Source organism: Danio aesculapii, chromosome 25 (genome assembly GCF_903798145.1).
Source record: "Danio aesculapii chromosome 25, fDanAes4.1, whole genome shotgun sequence".
Taxonomy (NCBI): Eukaryota; Metazoa; Chordata; class Actinopteri; order Cypriniformes; family Danionidae; genus Danio; species Danio aesculapii.
The window spans coordinates 32,362,076-32,381,621 of record NC_079459.1 but is presented as its reverse complement, the minus strand read 5'-3'; the positions used below and the strand labels follow the sequence as shown (position 1 = coordinate 32,381,621).

The 19,546-nt window shown below is 35.6% G+C and overlaps 1 protein-coding gene across 1 annotated transcript; it reads left to right on the top strand.

Moving 5' to 3' along the window:
* Positions 1–763: 763 nt before the first annotated feature.
* Positions 764–19,510, top strand: gnb5a (guanine nucleotide binding protein (G protein), beta 5a). The gene is made up of 11 exons (XM_056451686.1): positions 764–917; positions 4,600–4,736; positions 4,932–4,973; positions 5,808–5,884; positions 7,418–7,550; positions 7,630–7,773; positions 10,242–10,333; positions 10,609–10,657; positions 13,203–13,299; positions 16,521–16,687; positions 18,936–19,510. The coding sequence occupies exons 1-11, from the start codon at positions 800–802 to the stop codon at positions 18,945–18,947; spliced, it is 1,068 nt and encodes a 355-aa protein (XP_056307661.1). The 5' UTR covers positions 764–799; the 3' UTR covers positions 18,948–19,510.
* The last annotated feature ends 36 nt before the right edge of the window (positions 19,511–19,546 follow it).

The window sequence follows — 19,546 nt, the reverse complement described above, 5'->3', positions numbered from 1 at the left end:
TATATATATATATATATATATATATATATATATATATGTATATATATATATATATATATATATATATATATATATATGTGTGTGTGTGTGTGTGTGTGTGTGTGTGTGTGTATTTAGATTTATAATAATTATGTATTTATAATAATAATAATAATAATAATAATAATAATTATTATTATTATTATTATTATTATTATTATTATTAATTACATGTATTTTTTAATCATTTAGAGCATTTCGAGTGACTCATAAAATGCTTAATTTTTCAGTCGGGGCTTTAAATTCATTTGATATAATAATAATAATAATAATAATAATAATAATACATAATAATTCATAATAATACGTAATACATAGTAATAAATAATAATAATAATAATAATAATAATAATAATAATAATAATAATAATAATAATAACAACACATTAATAATGATAATTATTATTATTATTAATAGTAGTAATAGTAATAATTAAATATATTTCTTTATAATTTAGCGCATATGCATTGACTCATAAAACACTGAACACTAAATTTAAAGCTCCTTCATTTTCCGGTCGGGGATTTGAGCATCCCTCGCAGACGCAGAAAACGCAAATATTGATCCTCAGGAGGATTCACGGCACATCTGACTGACTGATGCTGGAGAGCGGGAGCGCGCGCGTCCTCCGTGACGTCACACCAGCTGCATCATCACCATCATCATCATCATCATCCGCGCGCTCGCTCCTCTTCTTCTTCTTCTTCTTCTTCTCCGTCTCCTCATCCAAACACAAATAATAAGATAAAAACAGCGTAAATGGCGGCGCAGGAGGAGCCCGCGCAGCCCGGAGACTCCCTGGCGACGCTGAAGAGCGAGTCCGAGACTCTGAAGAGCAAACTGGAGGAGGAGAGAGCTAAACTACACGATGTCGAGCGTAAGAAACCTGTCTGTCTGTCTGTCTGTCTGTCTCTGTGTGTGTTTGATGGAGATAACGTTATAGATTGTATGTCAAGAGTAAAGCTGGCGGCGTCTTTACTGTAAATAGGAGAGAATGGTTTGAAAGAACGTTAACTGATATATATTGTAACTGATTTAGACGACTGTTATTATTATTATTATTATAAACTGCTCGGGGTTCAGATTGAAGATGGTGATGATGATGAAGGGAGCGTTTATTCCGTTTAGCTTTACATTATAATGTTCTTATAGGATCACGACAGTAGCTTGGAGTTTATTTATTTATTTATTTATTTATTTGGTTGGCTGTTACATACTAACGTCAACATGTTAATGTTATGATTTGGGTTTTATTCATTTATTTTGGGTTGTGGTTAAAATTTTAGCTCAAGTTTTAGTCATTTTATAATTCACAAAGAAGTTCTTCCGTTTTACATTTGTTTCAGGTAGTTTCTATGGCAACATTTCTCATTTCCATATTTTTTAAATCAAATATTTATATTTTATAATTTTATATTTTAATTTGACTTTAATATTTTGATAATAGCTAATAATTGCCTTATAACTAGATTTTTATTTAGCTAAAATTTGTCAATAATAGACTAGAGTAGAGCTGAGGGTATGTTTACTGTAAATCAGAGGTAATGGTTTGGATAAACCGATCGATATTATTATTATTATTATTATTATTATTCATTCATTCATTTTCTTTTCGGCTTAGTCCCTTTATTAATCCGGGGTCGCCACAGCAGAATGAACCGCCAACTTATCCAGCACGGTTTACGCAGCGGATGCCGATCCAGCCGCAACCCATCTCTCGGAAATATTATTATTATTATTATTATTATTATTAATATTATTATTAAAAGCTCAGGGTTCAGATTGAAGATGATGATGATGGGAGCGTTTATTTTCCGTTCAGCTTCACATTATGATATTCTGAGGATCACGAGAGTCGTTTGGAAGATTTATTGAGTTTATTTATTTATTTTTTTTGTTGGCTGTTATGAATGTTATGTAATGTTATGATTTGGGTTTTATCTATTTGTTTTGGGTTGTGGTTTAAATTTTAGTTCAGGTTTAATCATTTTATAATGCACAAAAAAGTATTTCCGTTTTACATTTGTTTCATGTTATTGCCATGGTAACATTTCTTATTTCCATATTTTTCAAATCAAATATTTTTATATTATTTGTAATTCGACTTTATTTAGTTTCAGTGTTGTATATTTAATAACAATGCTAAGAATTGCTTCATGACCAGATTTTTATTTAGCTAAAAATTGTCAAGAGCAGAGGCGGCGGTGTGTTTACTGTAAATCAGAGATAAGGGTTTATATAATCGGATCTATATTATAACTGATTTAGATTATTATTATTATAAATGGTTTGGGGAGATGAAGATTGTGGTGATGAGGGAGCGTTTATTCCGTTCAGCTTTACATTATAATGTTCTGAGGATCACGACAGTCATTTGAAGGGTTTATTTGTATTTTTTGGTTGGCTGTTATATAGGCTAGTACTGTGTTAATGTTATGATTTGGATTTTACTTATTTATTTTGGACTGTGATTAATTTTTTTTTGCTTAAGTTTTAGTCATTTCTTATATTGCACTTTTTAAAAGATTCTCATTCCCATATTTTTAAAATCAAATATTTTAATTTTATCTCTGGTGCCTTTATCACATAGCCTAGTGCAGGCATGGGCAAACTCGATCCTGGAGGGCCGCTGTCCCTGCATAGTTTTGCACCAACCCTAATCAAACACACCTGCTTGTAGCTTTCTAGTGATTTTGAAGACACTAATTAGGGTGTTCAGGTGTGTTTGATTAGTGTTGGAGCAAAACTCTGCAGGGACACCGGCCCTCGAGGATCAAGTTTGCCCATGCCTGGCCTAGTGGTTAATGCATCAACACATAGCACCGGGGAGGCGACCTGAGTTTGATTCCCAGCTTGAGGTCTTTTGCCTATCTCTGCTCTTACACTTTCCTGTCTGTAAAATATCTACTGTCCTACACAAAAAAAGGTGAAAACCCCTAAAAAAATATATTTTTTAAATAAATAATAATAAATTTATTTAAAAATAAAATGATTTTTAATTCGACTAATATTTTGATATTTACTTTAGTTTTGGTGTTGTCGTTAAAAACAATGCTATTAATTGATCATCAAGGGATTTTTATTGAGTCAAAATTTGTTATTAGCAGTCAAGAGCAGAGCTGGGAGTAAATCAGAGGTAATGGTTTGGATAAACTGATCAGGGTTCAGCTTGAATATTATGATGATGATGATGATGATGATGATGACGATGATGATGACGACAAGGCAGCATATTTAATTTTCCGTTCAGCATCACATTATGATGTTCCGAGGAACCTGACAGTTGGGAGGATTTTTTGGTAGTCTGTTATTTATATACTGTCAAATTATTATTATTATTATTATTATTATTATTATTATTATTAATATTATTAATAAAGCTTAGGTGTTTTGGGGCTTAGGGGTTGTGGGGCTTGGGGCTTAGGCGTTGTGGGGCTTGGGGCTTAGGCGTTGTGGGGCTTGGGACTTAGGGGTTGTGGGGCTTGGAGCTTAGGCGTTGTGGGGCTACTGTCATAGTGTTAATGTTGTGATTTAGGTTTTATTTTATAATTTTTTGATCATGTTTCAGTAATCTTATAATTCGCTTGTGTATTTTTTCTAAATAGCTATTTTTTGCTTTGCATTTCAAGTTAAACGCTATTATAGGTAGTTGCAAACGGCTACCTTTCTCCATTAAATAAATAAAAATCTCATTTGCATTTTATTTTAATTCAGTTGTAATGTTTTGATGTTTAAATTGGTTTTGGTTTTAGTTATCATTAACAACAATACTAATAACTGCTAAATAAATAGACATTTATTTAGCAAAAATTGTCTTTTTAAAAACATTTCTATATTTTGAAACGCTGTATATTTTTTTTTTATTCATTTATTATTATAATTTATATTTATAGTTTTGTTTGTTAACTTATCCTTTTGATAACTGGTTCACTAGTGACAAATACATGTTTTATTTCTTATATTTTTGTTTTATATTAATACATATTTATGTTTTTATTATTTTTTTGATCTGTATATTTATATTTTTGCGTTTCTCTTTGTTTTATTTTTTTATTGTTTCTCTTTTTTCTATTTCATTTATCTTTGTATGTTATCTTGTTCACTAATAAATAAATGTTTTTATATATCAGTTATGTTACAATATAACATTATATTTAAACTTTTTTATTTACACACTTTTATTTATGTTCTTTGAAACGCTTGTTCACTAATGTTGAATTATCTTTGTTTTATTTATTTATTATTTGCCTTTTTTAAGCTGTTTTAATTCATTTGTTATACTATAACGTTATATTTTTCTTTTTTGTTTTTTATTTACATATTTTTATTTATATTTTTATGAAATGCTCCAGTAATGTCCAGTAATGTTCAGTAATGTCGAACAAATGCATCTCTCTTTATTTATTTTCCTCATTTATTATTTATCATTTTAAAAAGCCTCATTCACTAATGGTTTGTTCACTATTACAGCCAGCCAATGGAGTGATGCAGGAGTCTTAATGAAGGATAAAAACAGGAAACAAACACACTTTATTTATTAATGTTGTTTTATCATTCAGTACATCAGGTGGCGGAGAAGATTGAGGCTCTGGGTCAATTTGTCATGAAGACCAGACGGACTCTGAAAGGTCATGGAAATAAAGTCTTGTGTATGGACTGGTGTAAAGACAAGCGGAGGATCGTCAGCTCGTCTCAGGTCGGTCTAATGAACAGCCAATAAACAAAACAAGGGCCTGGAATGTCATTTTATTTACATTACAGCAAGTTCGTCTAAGGTGAATCTCCTGCTGTGCATCAATCTGTCATTATTGATTCTTGCTCAATTCCTTTCACATTGACACCCATTTGACAATTGGTGCATCATTGATTATTGAGTTTTTTTTTTCTTTAGGACGGAAAGGTGATTGTGTGGGATGCATTTACCACAAATAAGGTAAATCACAAAGTGAAGAACTGATATGTATTGATTTATTGATTTATAAACGCTTCACTAATTATGCTATGTAACTGTTTCATAATTATTATGAATAAATAGCCATTGTTTGATTTTGAATTATATTTAAATATGTTTAAATGAATGTAAACGTAACTGTTTATTATTTAAATGTTAAATAATTATTCAATTATGTATTTCTTTAACTGGTCAGTGATTTTTATTGTTCATCTGTTAAATTTTATTTGCAGATATTAAATTGTATTTTATTTCAAAACTATTTTTGGGTAATAAAAAAATTATATATAATTTTTTGTAGCTTTGAAAAAAAATTCAATAAATAAATAGTTATGCGTTAAATGCAAATATGCTTTATATTTAATTCAAATTTTTTATCTATTATATTTTTATTTCAAATTTTATTTTGATATAATATATTTTTAATTTGTTACAAGCTTTAGTCTTTTGTTTTGTCATTTTATTTATTTTTTAGTCATTTTGCTTTATTAAATTATCTTAGTTTTTATGTCTAGACAGTTGTTTTTAATCGTTATTTCTTAGTACAGTAATTAAAACGTAAATGAGAAATTACTTATTTTACTTATTTGAATTGTAAAACTGATTAAAAATGAGAATTGGTGATAAAAATTAAAATATTTTAAAATATTTAGATATTTCAGTTATTGTTTCAGAATTTTATTTCATGTTTTTATATTTAATAATTATGATTTTAGTTAAATGTGATAATTAAGTTTTATATATATATATATATATATATATATATATATATATATATATATATATATATATATTGTATATTAATTGTCCTCGCAGGAGCATGCAGTTACTATGCCCTGCACATGGGTCATGGCCTGTGCTTACGCCCCATCTGGATGTGCAGTGGCTTGTGGGTAAGACTTTGGGCTTTCTGGCTCCATTTAAATCTTCAGCTGAGCATCTACTGATCATCCATTAGTCACTAACAGCTATCTTCAAATTTATATGTTTTTCTGACTAGTGAAACTCTTTAGGAAACATGTTTGGAAACAGTAGGCTTTGCAGTTCCATTTACTTCCAGTAGTGGGCGCATATTTTTTTACACAAATGTTAGAACATCTTTAGTAAACAAGTTATTTCAATCTTTTTTATTGGGCTTTTGTATGACAATACAAATTAAATATTGAGAGGTAAATGGTAATGTATTGTCCATTATTAGTAAACAAGTTGAAGACAGGATTTAAATATATAAAAAGCATATTAAATGCAAGTACATGTCTACTTTAACATGTTATATATGGAAACTTGATGTTTAGAAGCAGTGTTTGGTGTAATTAGTTATTTAACAAAGTTATTTAGAAGTTCGATTACTTTTCTGATAAAAAAGTAAGGTAAGGGATTACTTTACATTTTTTGTTAATTGAATTACTTGTAATGTGCTTCCCTTAAACACTGTACATAAATTCAACAATTTTATATAAATCATTTCAGAGAAGTTTTTATTATGCAAATGTTGGTTACAGAATAAGTGAATTTTTCAACATGTTTGCATTTAAGAATTGACGAATTGATTGACGAATTGATGTATGTCAGTTTGAAATGTTTTGATGCATATAGTGTATATTATCCTTTTAATAAGGTTAAAATGTCCTGTTTAGCTTAAATATAAATATTTTTATTGCTTATGCGTTGCAATTTATCCGCATTTTAAGTGTTGAATCAAGTAATTAAGTTATTTTTCAGACATTCATTCATCTTCCTTTGGCTTAAGGCTGATTTATACTGTACTTCTTCGACAAGTACACATGTATGATCTGGCGCAGCCTGCCGCTGCTGACGCGCGCTTCTCAAAAAATGTAACTACACATCGCAATGACGCATAACGCAAGCTTGGTAGCGCTGACGAGTGTGGGCGGGACTGAGAGCCGCATGAGCCTGATGGAGCAGGTGTTTACAAGTGTCGAGTCCTGTGAAGGAGCTCCAGATGGAAACTGTTGTTTTGTGTTTACCTTATGATTAAAGTTGTTGCACGTCTGCCAGTTCCCTCCTCTGAATGAGCGAGTTTGAGCCACTTGTACTTTAAGGTAGCGTTCAGAAAAAACAAGAGCAACACACACAGCACGCAGAAGTATAAACCAGGCTTTAGTCCCTTTATTCATCAGGGGTCGCCACAGCGGAATGAACCGCCAACTTATCCAGCATATGTTTTTCACAGCAGATGCCCTTCCAGCTGCTACCCAGTACTGGAAAACACCCATACACACTCATTCACACACATACACTACAACCAGCAAATGCATTTATGAAGTGTGCTTCACACAGGTGAGTGGGCTTGACAAACCACCTGTAGAAACACACTTTTTATTTTTGGGAGCCGCACTGTGATCCTCAAATAGAGACTTTTATTATGTCATCATGTGCATTAACTGTCCTGTTGTCTTCCTCAGCGGGCTGGACAATAAGTGCTCGGTGTACCCTTTATCCCTGGACAAGAATGAAAACCTCGCGGCTAAGAAGAAATCAGTGGCCATGCACACCAACTATCTGTCAGCCTGCTGCTTCACCAACTCCGACATGCAGGTCTGCTTCAGTGGAGGGTGAAACCATCAACCGCCGTCCTGCATTTGACTGATTGCTGTGTGTTTTGTGTTTTATGCAGATCCTGACGTCCAGCGGGGACGGCACGTGTGCTCTGTGGGATGTGGAGAGCGGGCAGATGCTGCAGAGTTTTCATGGACACGCAGCTGATGTGTTATGTCTGGATCTCGCTCCGTCTGAGACCGGAAACACGTTCGTTTCAGGGGTAAGAACGGCAAAACGGCCTCAAAAACACTTGCAATACCCTAGCAACCACCCAAAATGACATCCTAGTAACCAACACTTATCTTAGCAATGCCACAGCAAACATTAGAATATCTTTTTTTCATGATATGAACGTTGTATTGATTTACTTATTTGCAAATAATACAGATGAATATCAGATACAGAGCATTAGCATATAAACAAAAGGTTAAAAGGAAAATAATGACGTCAATTAAATTTATATACATATTAAATGATAAATGTAAATTAGTAAATAAAAAAGGAATATACAAAACATTATGTAGGATGCAAAAATACGATGAATATCAGGATATTCGATTTTCAACAGTTTGCAAAATTAGCAATAAACTACAATAAACAATGCCCCACTTAGCAACCACTTAGCAATGCCATATTAAGCACATTAAAAAAAATCTAACAACAAATTTGTAATGGCCTGACAACCAGTCAAAACATCGTAGCAATGCCATACCAACCACTTAGAATACCCTAGCAACAAACTAGTAACACCCTAACAACCAGCTGAAACAACCTAGTTATGCCTTAGCAATTCCTTATAGCAGCTTAACAACAAACTAGCAATGCCCTAGTGACGGCTTAGAACACATTTTAGCAACAAAGTAGTGAAACCCTAGCAACCAACTAATAATGCCCTAGCAATTACCTGGAACACACTAGCAACAAATTAGTGAGACCCTAGCAACCAACTAGCAATTCGCTGGCAACAACTTAGAACAGCTTAGCAACAAAGTAGTAATGTTTTAGCAACCAACAAATAATCTCAAGCCAGAACACTATGGTTAGCAACCATTTTGAACAGCCTAGTGAAAAGTTTTGAATGCCCTAGCAACCACCTGTAACACCGTAACAATAAACTTAATGTCTTAACAACAAACTAGTAGTCCCTTAGTAACAAGCTGGAAAACCTTGTCTTGCATTGGCTACCACTTAAAACAGCTTAGCAACAAACTAGTAACACCCTAACAACCAGCTGGAACAACGTAGTTATGCCTTAGCAATTCCTTATAGCACCATGTCAACAAATTAGTAACTCTAGCAACCAATATATAATCTCAAGCCAGAACAGCCTAGCTGTACTCTATAGTTAGCAACCATTCAAAACACCACTAGTTAAGAGCTTGCAACAAACTTGGAATGCCCTAGCAACCACCTATAACACCCTAGCAGTAAATTTCTAATGTCTTAGCAACAAATTAGTACTGCCTAAGTGACAAGCTGGAAAACCTAGTCTTGCTTTGGCCACCACTTAGAACAGCTCAGCAACAAAGTAGAAATACCCTAGTAACCTCTTAGAACACCCTAGCAACAAAGTAGTGAAACCCTAGCATTCAATTAGCAGTGCCCTGGCAATTACCTCGAACACCCTAGCAACAAATTATTGAGACCCTAGCAGCCAACTAGCGATGCGCTGGCAATCACTTAGAACACTAGTAATGTTCTAACTACCAACAAATAATCTCAAGCCAGAACACTTTACCTATGCTCTATGGTTAGCAACCATTTAGAACACTTGAGCAAACAACTTTGAATGTCCTAGCAACAACCTATAACACCCTAACAAGAAACTTAATGTCTTAACAACAAACTAGTAATCCTTTAGTAACAGCTTAGAACACTCTAGCAACAAAGTAGTGAAAGCCTAGCAACCAACTAACAATGCCCTGGCAATTACCTGGAACACACTAGGAACAAATTAGTGAGACCCTAGCAACCAACTAGCAATTCGCTGGCAACAACTTAGAACAGCTTAGCAACAAAGTAGTAATGTTTTAGCAACCAACAAATAATCTCAAGCCAGAAAACTATGGTTAGCAACCATTTAGAACAGCCTAGTGAAAAGTTTTGAATGCCCTAGCAACCACCCATAACACCGTAACAATAAGCTTAATGTCTTAACAACAAACTAGTAATCCCTTAGTAACAAGCTGGAAAACCTTGTCCTGCATTGGCCACCACTTAAAACAGCTTAGCAGCAAACTAGCAATGCCCTAGAAACCACTAAGAACACCCTAGCAACAAAGTAGTGAAACCCTAGCTACCAACTTGCAATGCCTTGGCAGTGACCTGGAACACCCTAGCAACAAATTAGTGAGACCTTAGCAAGTAACTAGCAATCTGCTGGCAACAACTTAGAACACCCTAGCAACAGACTAGTAATGCCCTAGCAACCCACCAGAACACCCTGAAAATCCATTCAGATGTTGAATTGAGTAAATAAATTATGAATCAGAGCTATATTTATCTTTTTTTCTGGCCGTCCCCTACAATGAGATCCTGTCTGATTTTCCTTTTCATCTGGGGACATTGTTACCCACAGTAGTTGTAGAACAAGGCCAGACACACACACACACACACACACATACACAGAAGCACAATGGAGCTGTTAACATGCCTGTGCAGTGACCTGTATGTTCTCTCGTCTCTCAGGGCTGTGATAAGAAGGCCTGCGTGTGGGACATGCGCACAGGACAGTGTGTCCAGTCTTTCGAGACTCATGAATCAGACATCAACAGTGTGCGGTAAGTGTCCCCAAGCCTGTTTTCCCTCAGGTTTTGTCATGGAACATAAAAATCCAGAGAGGACTGAGTGGCATTTAGGGCCTTTACGGCAGTGGTCAATATTTATAGTCTGTGCAAACACTCAAAATGTCACAAGAGACCGCATACACCCGGAAGCTTTGCTAATATGGTCATCGACTGATCTGAGTTGTCTTAAAAGGGTCTTTGGCAGCACCTTAAAGACTTGTTTACTGAGAGACATTCACATGACTGATTGTGTTTTATGATGGTTGCAGGTACTATCCTAGCGGAGATGCTTTCGCTTCAGGCTCAGACGACGCTACTGTGAGTCTTGCTTTCTGCTCTTTTTTTTTTTTTGGAAAATTGTAGAAAAACTAGTCATGCAAGAATTTAGGTTACCCTAGCAACAAACTAGTAATACCCTAGCAACAAACTAGTAATACCCTAGCAACCAGCTAGAACATCCAAGCCATTCCCTTGCAACTGCTTAGAATACATTAGCAATGAACAAACCATGATTTGGCAAAAACAGCAGTCTAGCCATGCCCTAGCAACCACTTATACAGCCCTAGCAACAAACTAGTAATGCCCTGACATTGAGGTAGAATATCCGAGCCATGCCCTAACAATCACTGAGAATACCCTAGCAACCAATTAACAATGATTTGGCAACCAGCTAAAACATTTTAGCCATGCCCTAGCAACCACTTGTAAAACCCTAGCAACACACTAGTAAAACCCTAGCAACCAGCTAGAGCATCTGACCCACTCACTAGCAACCACTTAGAATACATTAGCAACCAACAAACTATGATTTGCCAAAAAGCAGTCTAGCCATGCCCTAGCAACCACTTATACAACCCTAGCAACAAACTAGTAATCCCCTGACAATGAGGTAGAATATCCGAGCCATGCCCCAGCAACCATTGAGAATATCCTAGCAACCAATTAAAATTGATTTGGCAACCAGCTGGTAAAACATTTTAGCCATGCCCTAGCAACCACTTGTAATACCCTAGCAACATACCGGTAATACCCTAACAACCAGCTAGAGCATCTGAGCCACTTCGTAGCAACCACTTAGAATACATTAGCAACCAACAAACTATGATTTGGCATAAAACTAAAGCATTCTTGCCATGCCCTAGCAACAAACTAGTAATCCCCTGACAATGAGGTAGAATATCAGACTTATGCCCTAGCAATCGCTGAGAATACTCTAGCATCCAATTAACGATGATTTGACAACCAGCTAAAACATTTTAGCCATGCCCTAGCAACCACCTAATGTTTTAGCTTTTCTCCAAATCATTGTTAATTGGTTGCTAGGGTATGTTTTAATGGTTACTAAGTCATGCCTCAGATGTTATAACTGGTTGCATATACAGGGCATGACTTAATTGTCTGTTTGTTTGCTAGGGCATTATAACTGGTTGCTATGGCATTGTTAGAATGTTTTATTTGGTTACCAAACTATGATTCGGCAAAAAGCATTCTGGCCATACCCTAGCAACAAACTAGTAATCTGCTGACAATGAGGTAGAATATCCGAACCATGCCCTAGCAATCGCTGAGACTACCCTAGCAACCAATTAACGATGATTTGGCAACCAGCTAAAACATTTAGCCATGCCATAGCAACCATTTGTTATACCCTAGCAAAATACCAGTAATACCCTAGCAACCAGCTAGAGCATCTGAGTCATTCCCTAGCAACCACTTAGAATACATTAGCAACCAACAAACTATGATTTGTCAAATAACACTAAAGCATTCTAGCCATGCCCTAGCAACCACTTATAAAACCCAAGCAACAAACTAATGCCCTAAAAATGAGGTAGGATATGCGAGCTATGCCCTAGCAACTGCTGAGAAAACCCTAGCAACCAATTAACAATGATTTGGCAACCAGCTGCTAAAACATTTTAGCCATGCCCTAGCAACCACTTGTAATACCCTAGCAACATACCAGTAATACCCCTCCAACTAGCTAGAACATCTGAGCATTGTCCTGGCAACTGCTAAGAATATACTAACAGCCAATTAACAATGATTTGCCAAAAAGCTAAAGCAATCAAGCCACACCCTAGCAATCACTTATAATATTCTAGTAACAAACCAGTAATGCCCTAGTTACCAGCTATAAAATCTGAGCCATGCCCTAGCAACCATTAAAGAATACTCTAGCAATTAATTAACAATGATTTGGCGAAAAGCTAAAACATTCTAGCCATTCCCTAGCAACCACTGAGAACACCCTCACAACAAACTAGTAATACCCCTGAGCCATGCCCTAGCAACCGTTAAAGAATATTCTAGCAATTAATTAACAATGATTTGTCGAAAAGCTAAAACATTCTACCCATTCCCTAGCAACCACTGAGAACACCCTCGCAACAAACTAGCAATGTTCTAGCAACCTGCTAGAACATCGGAACCATGCCCTAATACTTACTCCCTGGGCCGTTTTATGTCGAACTTGATATTTAGCCGCTCCATATTGGTGTTTCGTAACATCTAATTTTTACGAGGTGGGTTGCCCAACGCTCAACCCCCAAACTGGAGGACAAACACCCATACACTACAGACAATTTAGCTTACCCAATTCACCTATAGAGCATGTGTTTGGACTTGTGGGGTAAACCGGAGCACTCGGAGGAAACCTACGCCAACACGGGCAGAACATGCAAACTCCAAAAAGAAATGCTAACTGACCCAGCCGGGGCTCGAACCAAAGAACTTCTTGCTGTGAGGCGACAGTGTTACCCAATCAGAGATGCTCAGACGTGATTCTTGCTTTTTTGCGTTGTTTTTCAGGGGTGAAATAATAAAAATATGTGGAATTTTGTCCTTTTTTCTGTGCTTGTAGTGTCGTCTGTATGACCTGAGGGCGGACAGAGAGGTGGCCATTTATTCCAAAGAGAGCATCATATTTGGGGCGTCTAGTGTGGATTTCTCCCTCAGCGGTAAACACTTGAATTATCATCTTGCCGTATTACTAGTATGCTCACATAAACAGTTGTATTTACAAAATGTGCAGTACATAACCAGCCATGATGCAATATGATTGACCATCAGGTGCTCACCTTAAAGAGAAAACTTCAACATTTTCATTCAGCTTAGTCCCTTTATTTATCAGGGGTCACCACAGTGGAATGAACCGCCAAATTATCCAGTATATGTTTTAAGCGGCGGATGCCCTTCCAGCTGCAACCCAATACACGGAAACACCCATACACATTCATTCACACACACACTCATACACTACAGCCAATTTAGTTCATCCAATTCCCCCTAGCGCATGTGTTTGGACTGTGTTCGAAACCGGAGCACCCGGAGGAAACCCAAGGCAACATGGGAGAACATGCAAACTCCACACAGAAATGCCAACTGCCCCAGCCGGGACTCAAACCAGCGACCTTCTTGCTGTGAGGCTTACTGAGCCACCGTGTCACCCACTAAAACATTTTAATATACAGAAATAAAATGATAAAACCATTGTGATTAATCTCATCACAGTTTAATATAGCTCTTAGAAACCTGAGTGATGCCGTCGTACCATATTTTTAAAATAATTTAATACCTATATAAATTTAATTGTAAATAAATGTTTAACTAATATTCATCAAATTCACTTTGAAATGTTTTAATATCCTTGGAATCCTGTTTCTGCCATGTGATAAAAACTAAATAAAAAAGGTAAATATTCCTTACCATGTCTTGTGCATCTTACAATTCAGACTTTTTTAGTCCAATATTGTACATTATCCTCCTGAGACCCCGCCCCCTGACTAGTGGACATTGTGTTTTCATGAATTTTCTTTGCATGTTTTGAGCTACTCTGTCAAGTCCTGTTGTACTGTTCAGAGGACATCCTGGGCTTTCTAGTGATGTCATTTGATTGGCTGGCATGCTAGGAACTACTTCTTACACTGCATCCAAAATGGCCGACACACAAAAAAGCACATTTTATGTGAAGGAGAGAGGCGTGTAAAATTTAGCTTTTTAAATGTTTTTTTACTATTATTATAATATATATATTTGTTCATTAAAGTGTCAGGAACAATACATTTAGCTTTCAAAGCTGTTAACTTGTTTCAAAATATCATCCTTTTTTAAATGGCCACTATAGTGGACACCAGGACCATCTCAATGTAATTAATGAATGCATGTTGTAGGAGGCAGAACTGAAGCAGAGAGGAGTCTTTATAAGATAGTTGAGGGAGACTCTGATTTAGAGTCTGACAATCAGACTATTAGAGAATTAGAGATAATTAGAGAATGACGATCAGTTTTAAATCACTTTTATGTTCATTTTGTTTTGGATTAACATCACTTCTGTTTGTTTTTGTTTCGTTTTTTGAGTTCGGCTCTCTTTCAGACTAAACTGTTTCAGGAATACATTAATTCATTTTCTTTTCGGCTTAGTCCCTTTATTAATCTGGGGTCGCCACAGCGGAATGAACCGCCAACTTATCCAACATTTGTTTTACGCAGTGGATGCCCTTCCAGCCGCAACCAATCACTGGGAAGCCCATACACACTCATTCGCACACATAGATACACTATGGACAATTTAGCGTACCCAATTCACCTGTACCGCATGTCTTTGGACTGTGGGGGAAACCGAAGCACCCGGAGGAAACCCACGCAAACACAGGGAGAACATGCAAACTTCACACAGAAACGCCAACTGATCCAGCCGAGGCTCGAACCAGCAACCTTCTTGCTGTGAGGCGACAGCACTACCTACTGCGCCACTGCTTCGCCTTGTTTTAGGAATTTCAATACAAAAGGAAAAAATGGCTTTTGTTTTGTTTTTGTTACATTAATATTGGATTATTTTCCCTTTACAGCCATATCCTGTACAGTTTTGTTGTCTGAGTGGAGGTCGTTTTGAACTAAAATGGTCCTGTGGTCCACTACAGTGGACATCAGTAAAATGAAAAATAAAAACAAAATGTAAAAACTCTAAATTGTAGATTTTTTTTACCTAAAGGATGTAGGAAATCACAGAAAAAACAAAAAAAAAGAAAAAAAATTCTGCGGGATATATTGCGGCACAGAGGCTCAGCGGTTAGCACTGTCGTCTCAGAGCAAGAAGGTCGCTGGTTTGAGTCCCATCTGGGCCAGTTGGCATTTCTGTGTGGAGTTTGCATGTTCTCCCTGTGTTCAACCATATAAGCTGGCATTTGTAAGAAATAAACTCCTGATTTTTAGAAAAAAGTCAATATTTTGAGAGAAACTCAGTATTGCGCAAAATTAAAGCTAGAAATGCAAGCTATAAACTCACAATTGTAAGAACCAAAGGCACAATTTTGAAATACTATATATATACCAGGGGTGCCCGATCCTGTTCCTGGAGATCTACCTTCCTGGAGAGTTCAGCTCCAACCCTGATCAAACACAACTAAACCAAATAAAGCAGCCGTCATACTAGAGTTTGTGCTTGCAAAGTTCTGTTGTGGCGCTGCAAAAAGTGGCGGGATAAAACAATGTGATTAGACGTTGATAAAAGCAAGTGATTGCTCCATATTTTACATATCTGCACAGAGAAGTCAGATCTTCTGTTGGTCTATTGCAGGGGTGTCAAAGTCAATTCCTGGAGGGCCGGAGCCCTGCAGAGTTTCGCTCCAGCCCTGCTTCAACACACGTATCTGTAGGTATCAAACAAGCCTAAAGCACTCAATTAGTTTGATCAGGTGTGTTTAATTAGGGTTGGAGCTAAACTGTGCAGAGTTGCGGCTCTCCAGGAACTGGCTTTGACACATGTGGTCTATTGCAATCACGTGATGTGGTTTCGCAGGTTAGAGTTCACCAAGCTTGAACATTTGTATACAGTGAAGTACAAAACTTGTCGCAAAATCTTACGTTTCCAGTCTGCCTCATTCGCATGTGTATGAGTGGAAGTCTATGGGATGGAAAGTGCAGTATGACCACGGCTTTAGTAGGATCTGAAGGAGCGCTTGGTAATTAAAGACAGGTGTGTTTGATCAAGTTTGCAGTTGAAATCTGCAGGAGGGTAGATCTCCAGGAACAGGATTGGCCACCCTGAATTATAACATATATACGATACTAATAAACTCAAAATCTTGACATATAAGAAATATGTCAATTGAGTCACAAATAGTCTGACATTTTGACTGTACTATGGGTGATTTGGAGTTTCTCATTTGTTTCTCTGCAGGGAGACTGTTGTTTGGTGGCTACAATGACTACACGATCAATGTGTGGGATGTTTTAAAGGGAACCCGCGTGTCCATCTTGTTTGGGCATGAGAACAGAGTCAGCACCCTCCGCGTTTCTCCAGACGGGACAGCGTTCTGCTCGGGATCCTGGGATCACACGTTACGGGTGAGTAGAAGCATTTTGCAGAATTAAGTCAAAATTGGAAGATGTGAAGTCAAAAATTGCCAACGGTAATTCATAGAAAAAAAGGCAGAGTTACAAGATATAAACGTGCAGTTTCTGAAGAATAAAGTCGGAATCACATTCCAAATTACTTTTCCAGCCTTTGAAATGTTTTTGTAGCCTTCTCCTATCCTGTGCGTCTCTTCAACTTTATCCCGAAGCTCTTTTGAACACAGCGTGTAATGTAAATAAAGGTGTAGATTTTCACCATGGAGTCAGATCAGTCTCAGAAGTAATACATTTGCAAAAGTGAAACTCACACATGCACAGCACAATTCACATTTACTTCAATTCAAACAATAATTTTCATTCAAATTCAAAAAATTCAAAACAGAATTCATAAATACACAAATTAAATGAAATTTGTGAATTCAATTTGTGAATTCACAAGTAAAAATAATAAATATTTTTGCAAATGAATTGGATGTGTATTTACGAATTGCGTTCTGAATTTACGAATTGCGTTCTGAATTTACGAATTGTGTTTTGAATTTATGAATTGTATTTTGAATTTATGAATTGGATGTGTCCATTTACGAATTGTGTTTTGAAATTACGATTTGCGTATTTACGAATTGTTTTGAATTTCTGAATTGGATGTGTCTATTTACGAATCGTGTTTTGAAATTACGATTTGCATATTTACGAATTGTTTTGAATTTATGAATTGGATGTGTCCATTTACGAATCGTGTTTTGAAATTACGATTTGCGTATTTATGAATTGTTTTGAATTTTTAAATTGTGTTTTGAATATACGAATTGGATGTGTCCATTTACGAATTGTGTTTTGAAATTACAATTAGCATATTTACGAATTGTTTTGAATTTATGAATTGGATGTGTCTATTTACGAATCGTGTTTTGAATTTATGATTTGCGTATTTATGAATCATGTTTTTAATTTATAATTGGCATATTTACGCATTGCGCCTTGATTTAACCAATTGGATGCTTCTATTTATGAATTGTGTTTTTAATTTACGATTTGCATATTTACGAATTGGTTCGAATTTACGATTTGCACATTTTCGAATGATGTTTTTAATTTACGATTTGCACATTTACGAATGATGTTTTTAATTTATGATTTGCATATTTATGAATTGTGCTTTGATTTTACAAATTGGATGTCTATTTATGAATTTTGTTTTTAATTTACGATTTGCATGTGTCTGTTTAAGAATTGTGTTTTGAATTTACAATTTGCATATTCACAAACTGTGTTTTTACGAATTGTGTCTATTTATGCATTGTGTTTTTAATTTACAATTTGCGTATTTAAGAATTGTGTTTTGAATTTACGATTTGCGTATTTACGAATTGTGTTTTAAATTTACGGATTGTACTTCGTATATTTGAATTGTTTATGAATTTTATTTTCCAAATGTATTATTTTCGAGACTGATCTGGCTTCTTATTTGACAGGGTATGATGATTTTCTATAGGCACTGTGTGTATTCCTAATTTTGAGAAGTGAAGTCTTGAATTGTGAGAAATTGTGAAAAACTCTTTAAAAGTCTTTTAGCAAAATCAAGAAATAAAGTTGCAGTTCTTTGACAAAGTGAGATATCGTGAGGTCAGAAAAACACAACGTCTAGAATTAAAGTCACTATTCAATAAAAAACTAATTACAAGAAAAAAAACTTGCAAAATAAATCAGAATTGAGAGATATAATAATCAAAAATGCAAAAAAAGTCTAAATTAGTATAAAAAAGACTAATAAACTCACAACTGCGAGAAATAAAGTCATAAACTTAGAATTTAGACTTTTATTTCTCAGAATTGTGACTTGATTTGATGGAGTTGTGAGTTTATAGTCTATTTAAGCAACATACTGTAGAAATAACATTATTGTTTGGAGCAAATAATTAAATGTTCCATAAACATTACTGTTCCTAATTGAGGGAGAATTTCCAGAACACTCGGCACATGTTGTTTGTAGGGCGGGGCGTCTTTTTTTAAATGGAGAATCCATCGGATCATCGTCGTTTGCTATTGGTGGGTCTCATATGAGTGACAGGTTGACCCTGCCCCTTACATCATTATACACCAATCAGAAATGAGATATTATTGAATAGCGAGGGAGGGGAAGTTATTTTGATCAAGGATTACACATGAGATGTCGATGGATGAGTGACTCATAATAAAATTAAAAATTGTCTATTTTATTGTGTCTTTTTTCCATTAGATCTGGGCCTGAATGTTTCCCGATGTTCAGACTTCTTGTGTTGTCCGATTTCCGATCAGATTTCTCACGTTTCTCACCACCGATGGATTTTCTGGAGAATAAAAACGAACAAAGCGCAAACTTTAATAGTGTGTTGAGTGCAGTAGAGTAAATGAATATAGTGCATCTCTCATCAACACAATCACTGCTTTCCTGGTATTATGGGATGGCCTTGGATGACGTCTGTGTATGAATCTGTGTGAACACGTTCAGACTTTAAATCCAAGAAATAAGCGATCGTCAATAATAATCTTAATAATACAAATGTACCGTGTGTGGTTTAGGTCTGTGCATGAAGATGAAGCTCAACGATGTCTAGGATTATGAACTAGAGTGGTTGTTTACTGAACACTATATCTGATATGCAAGCTAACAGATTTAGTTATGCTGTCTTACTCTTAATAGTCTGATCGCCAGTCAGTTATGCCACTTTACCTGTTCTTTCTTACTGTAGCAAAGTGTATATATCGTAATATATTATATAGGGTGTCATATGGACAGATGTCAATATACATTAACCAAATAAAATTATTTAAAAAGTGATGTGGGACTGTTTATTTAATCTTTTTAAT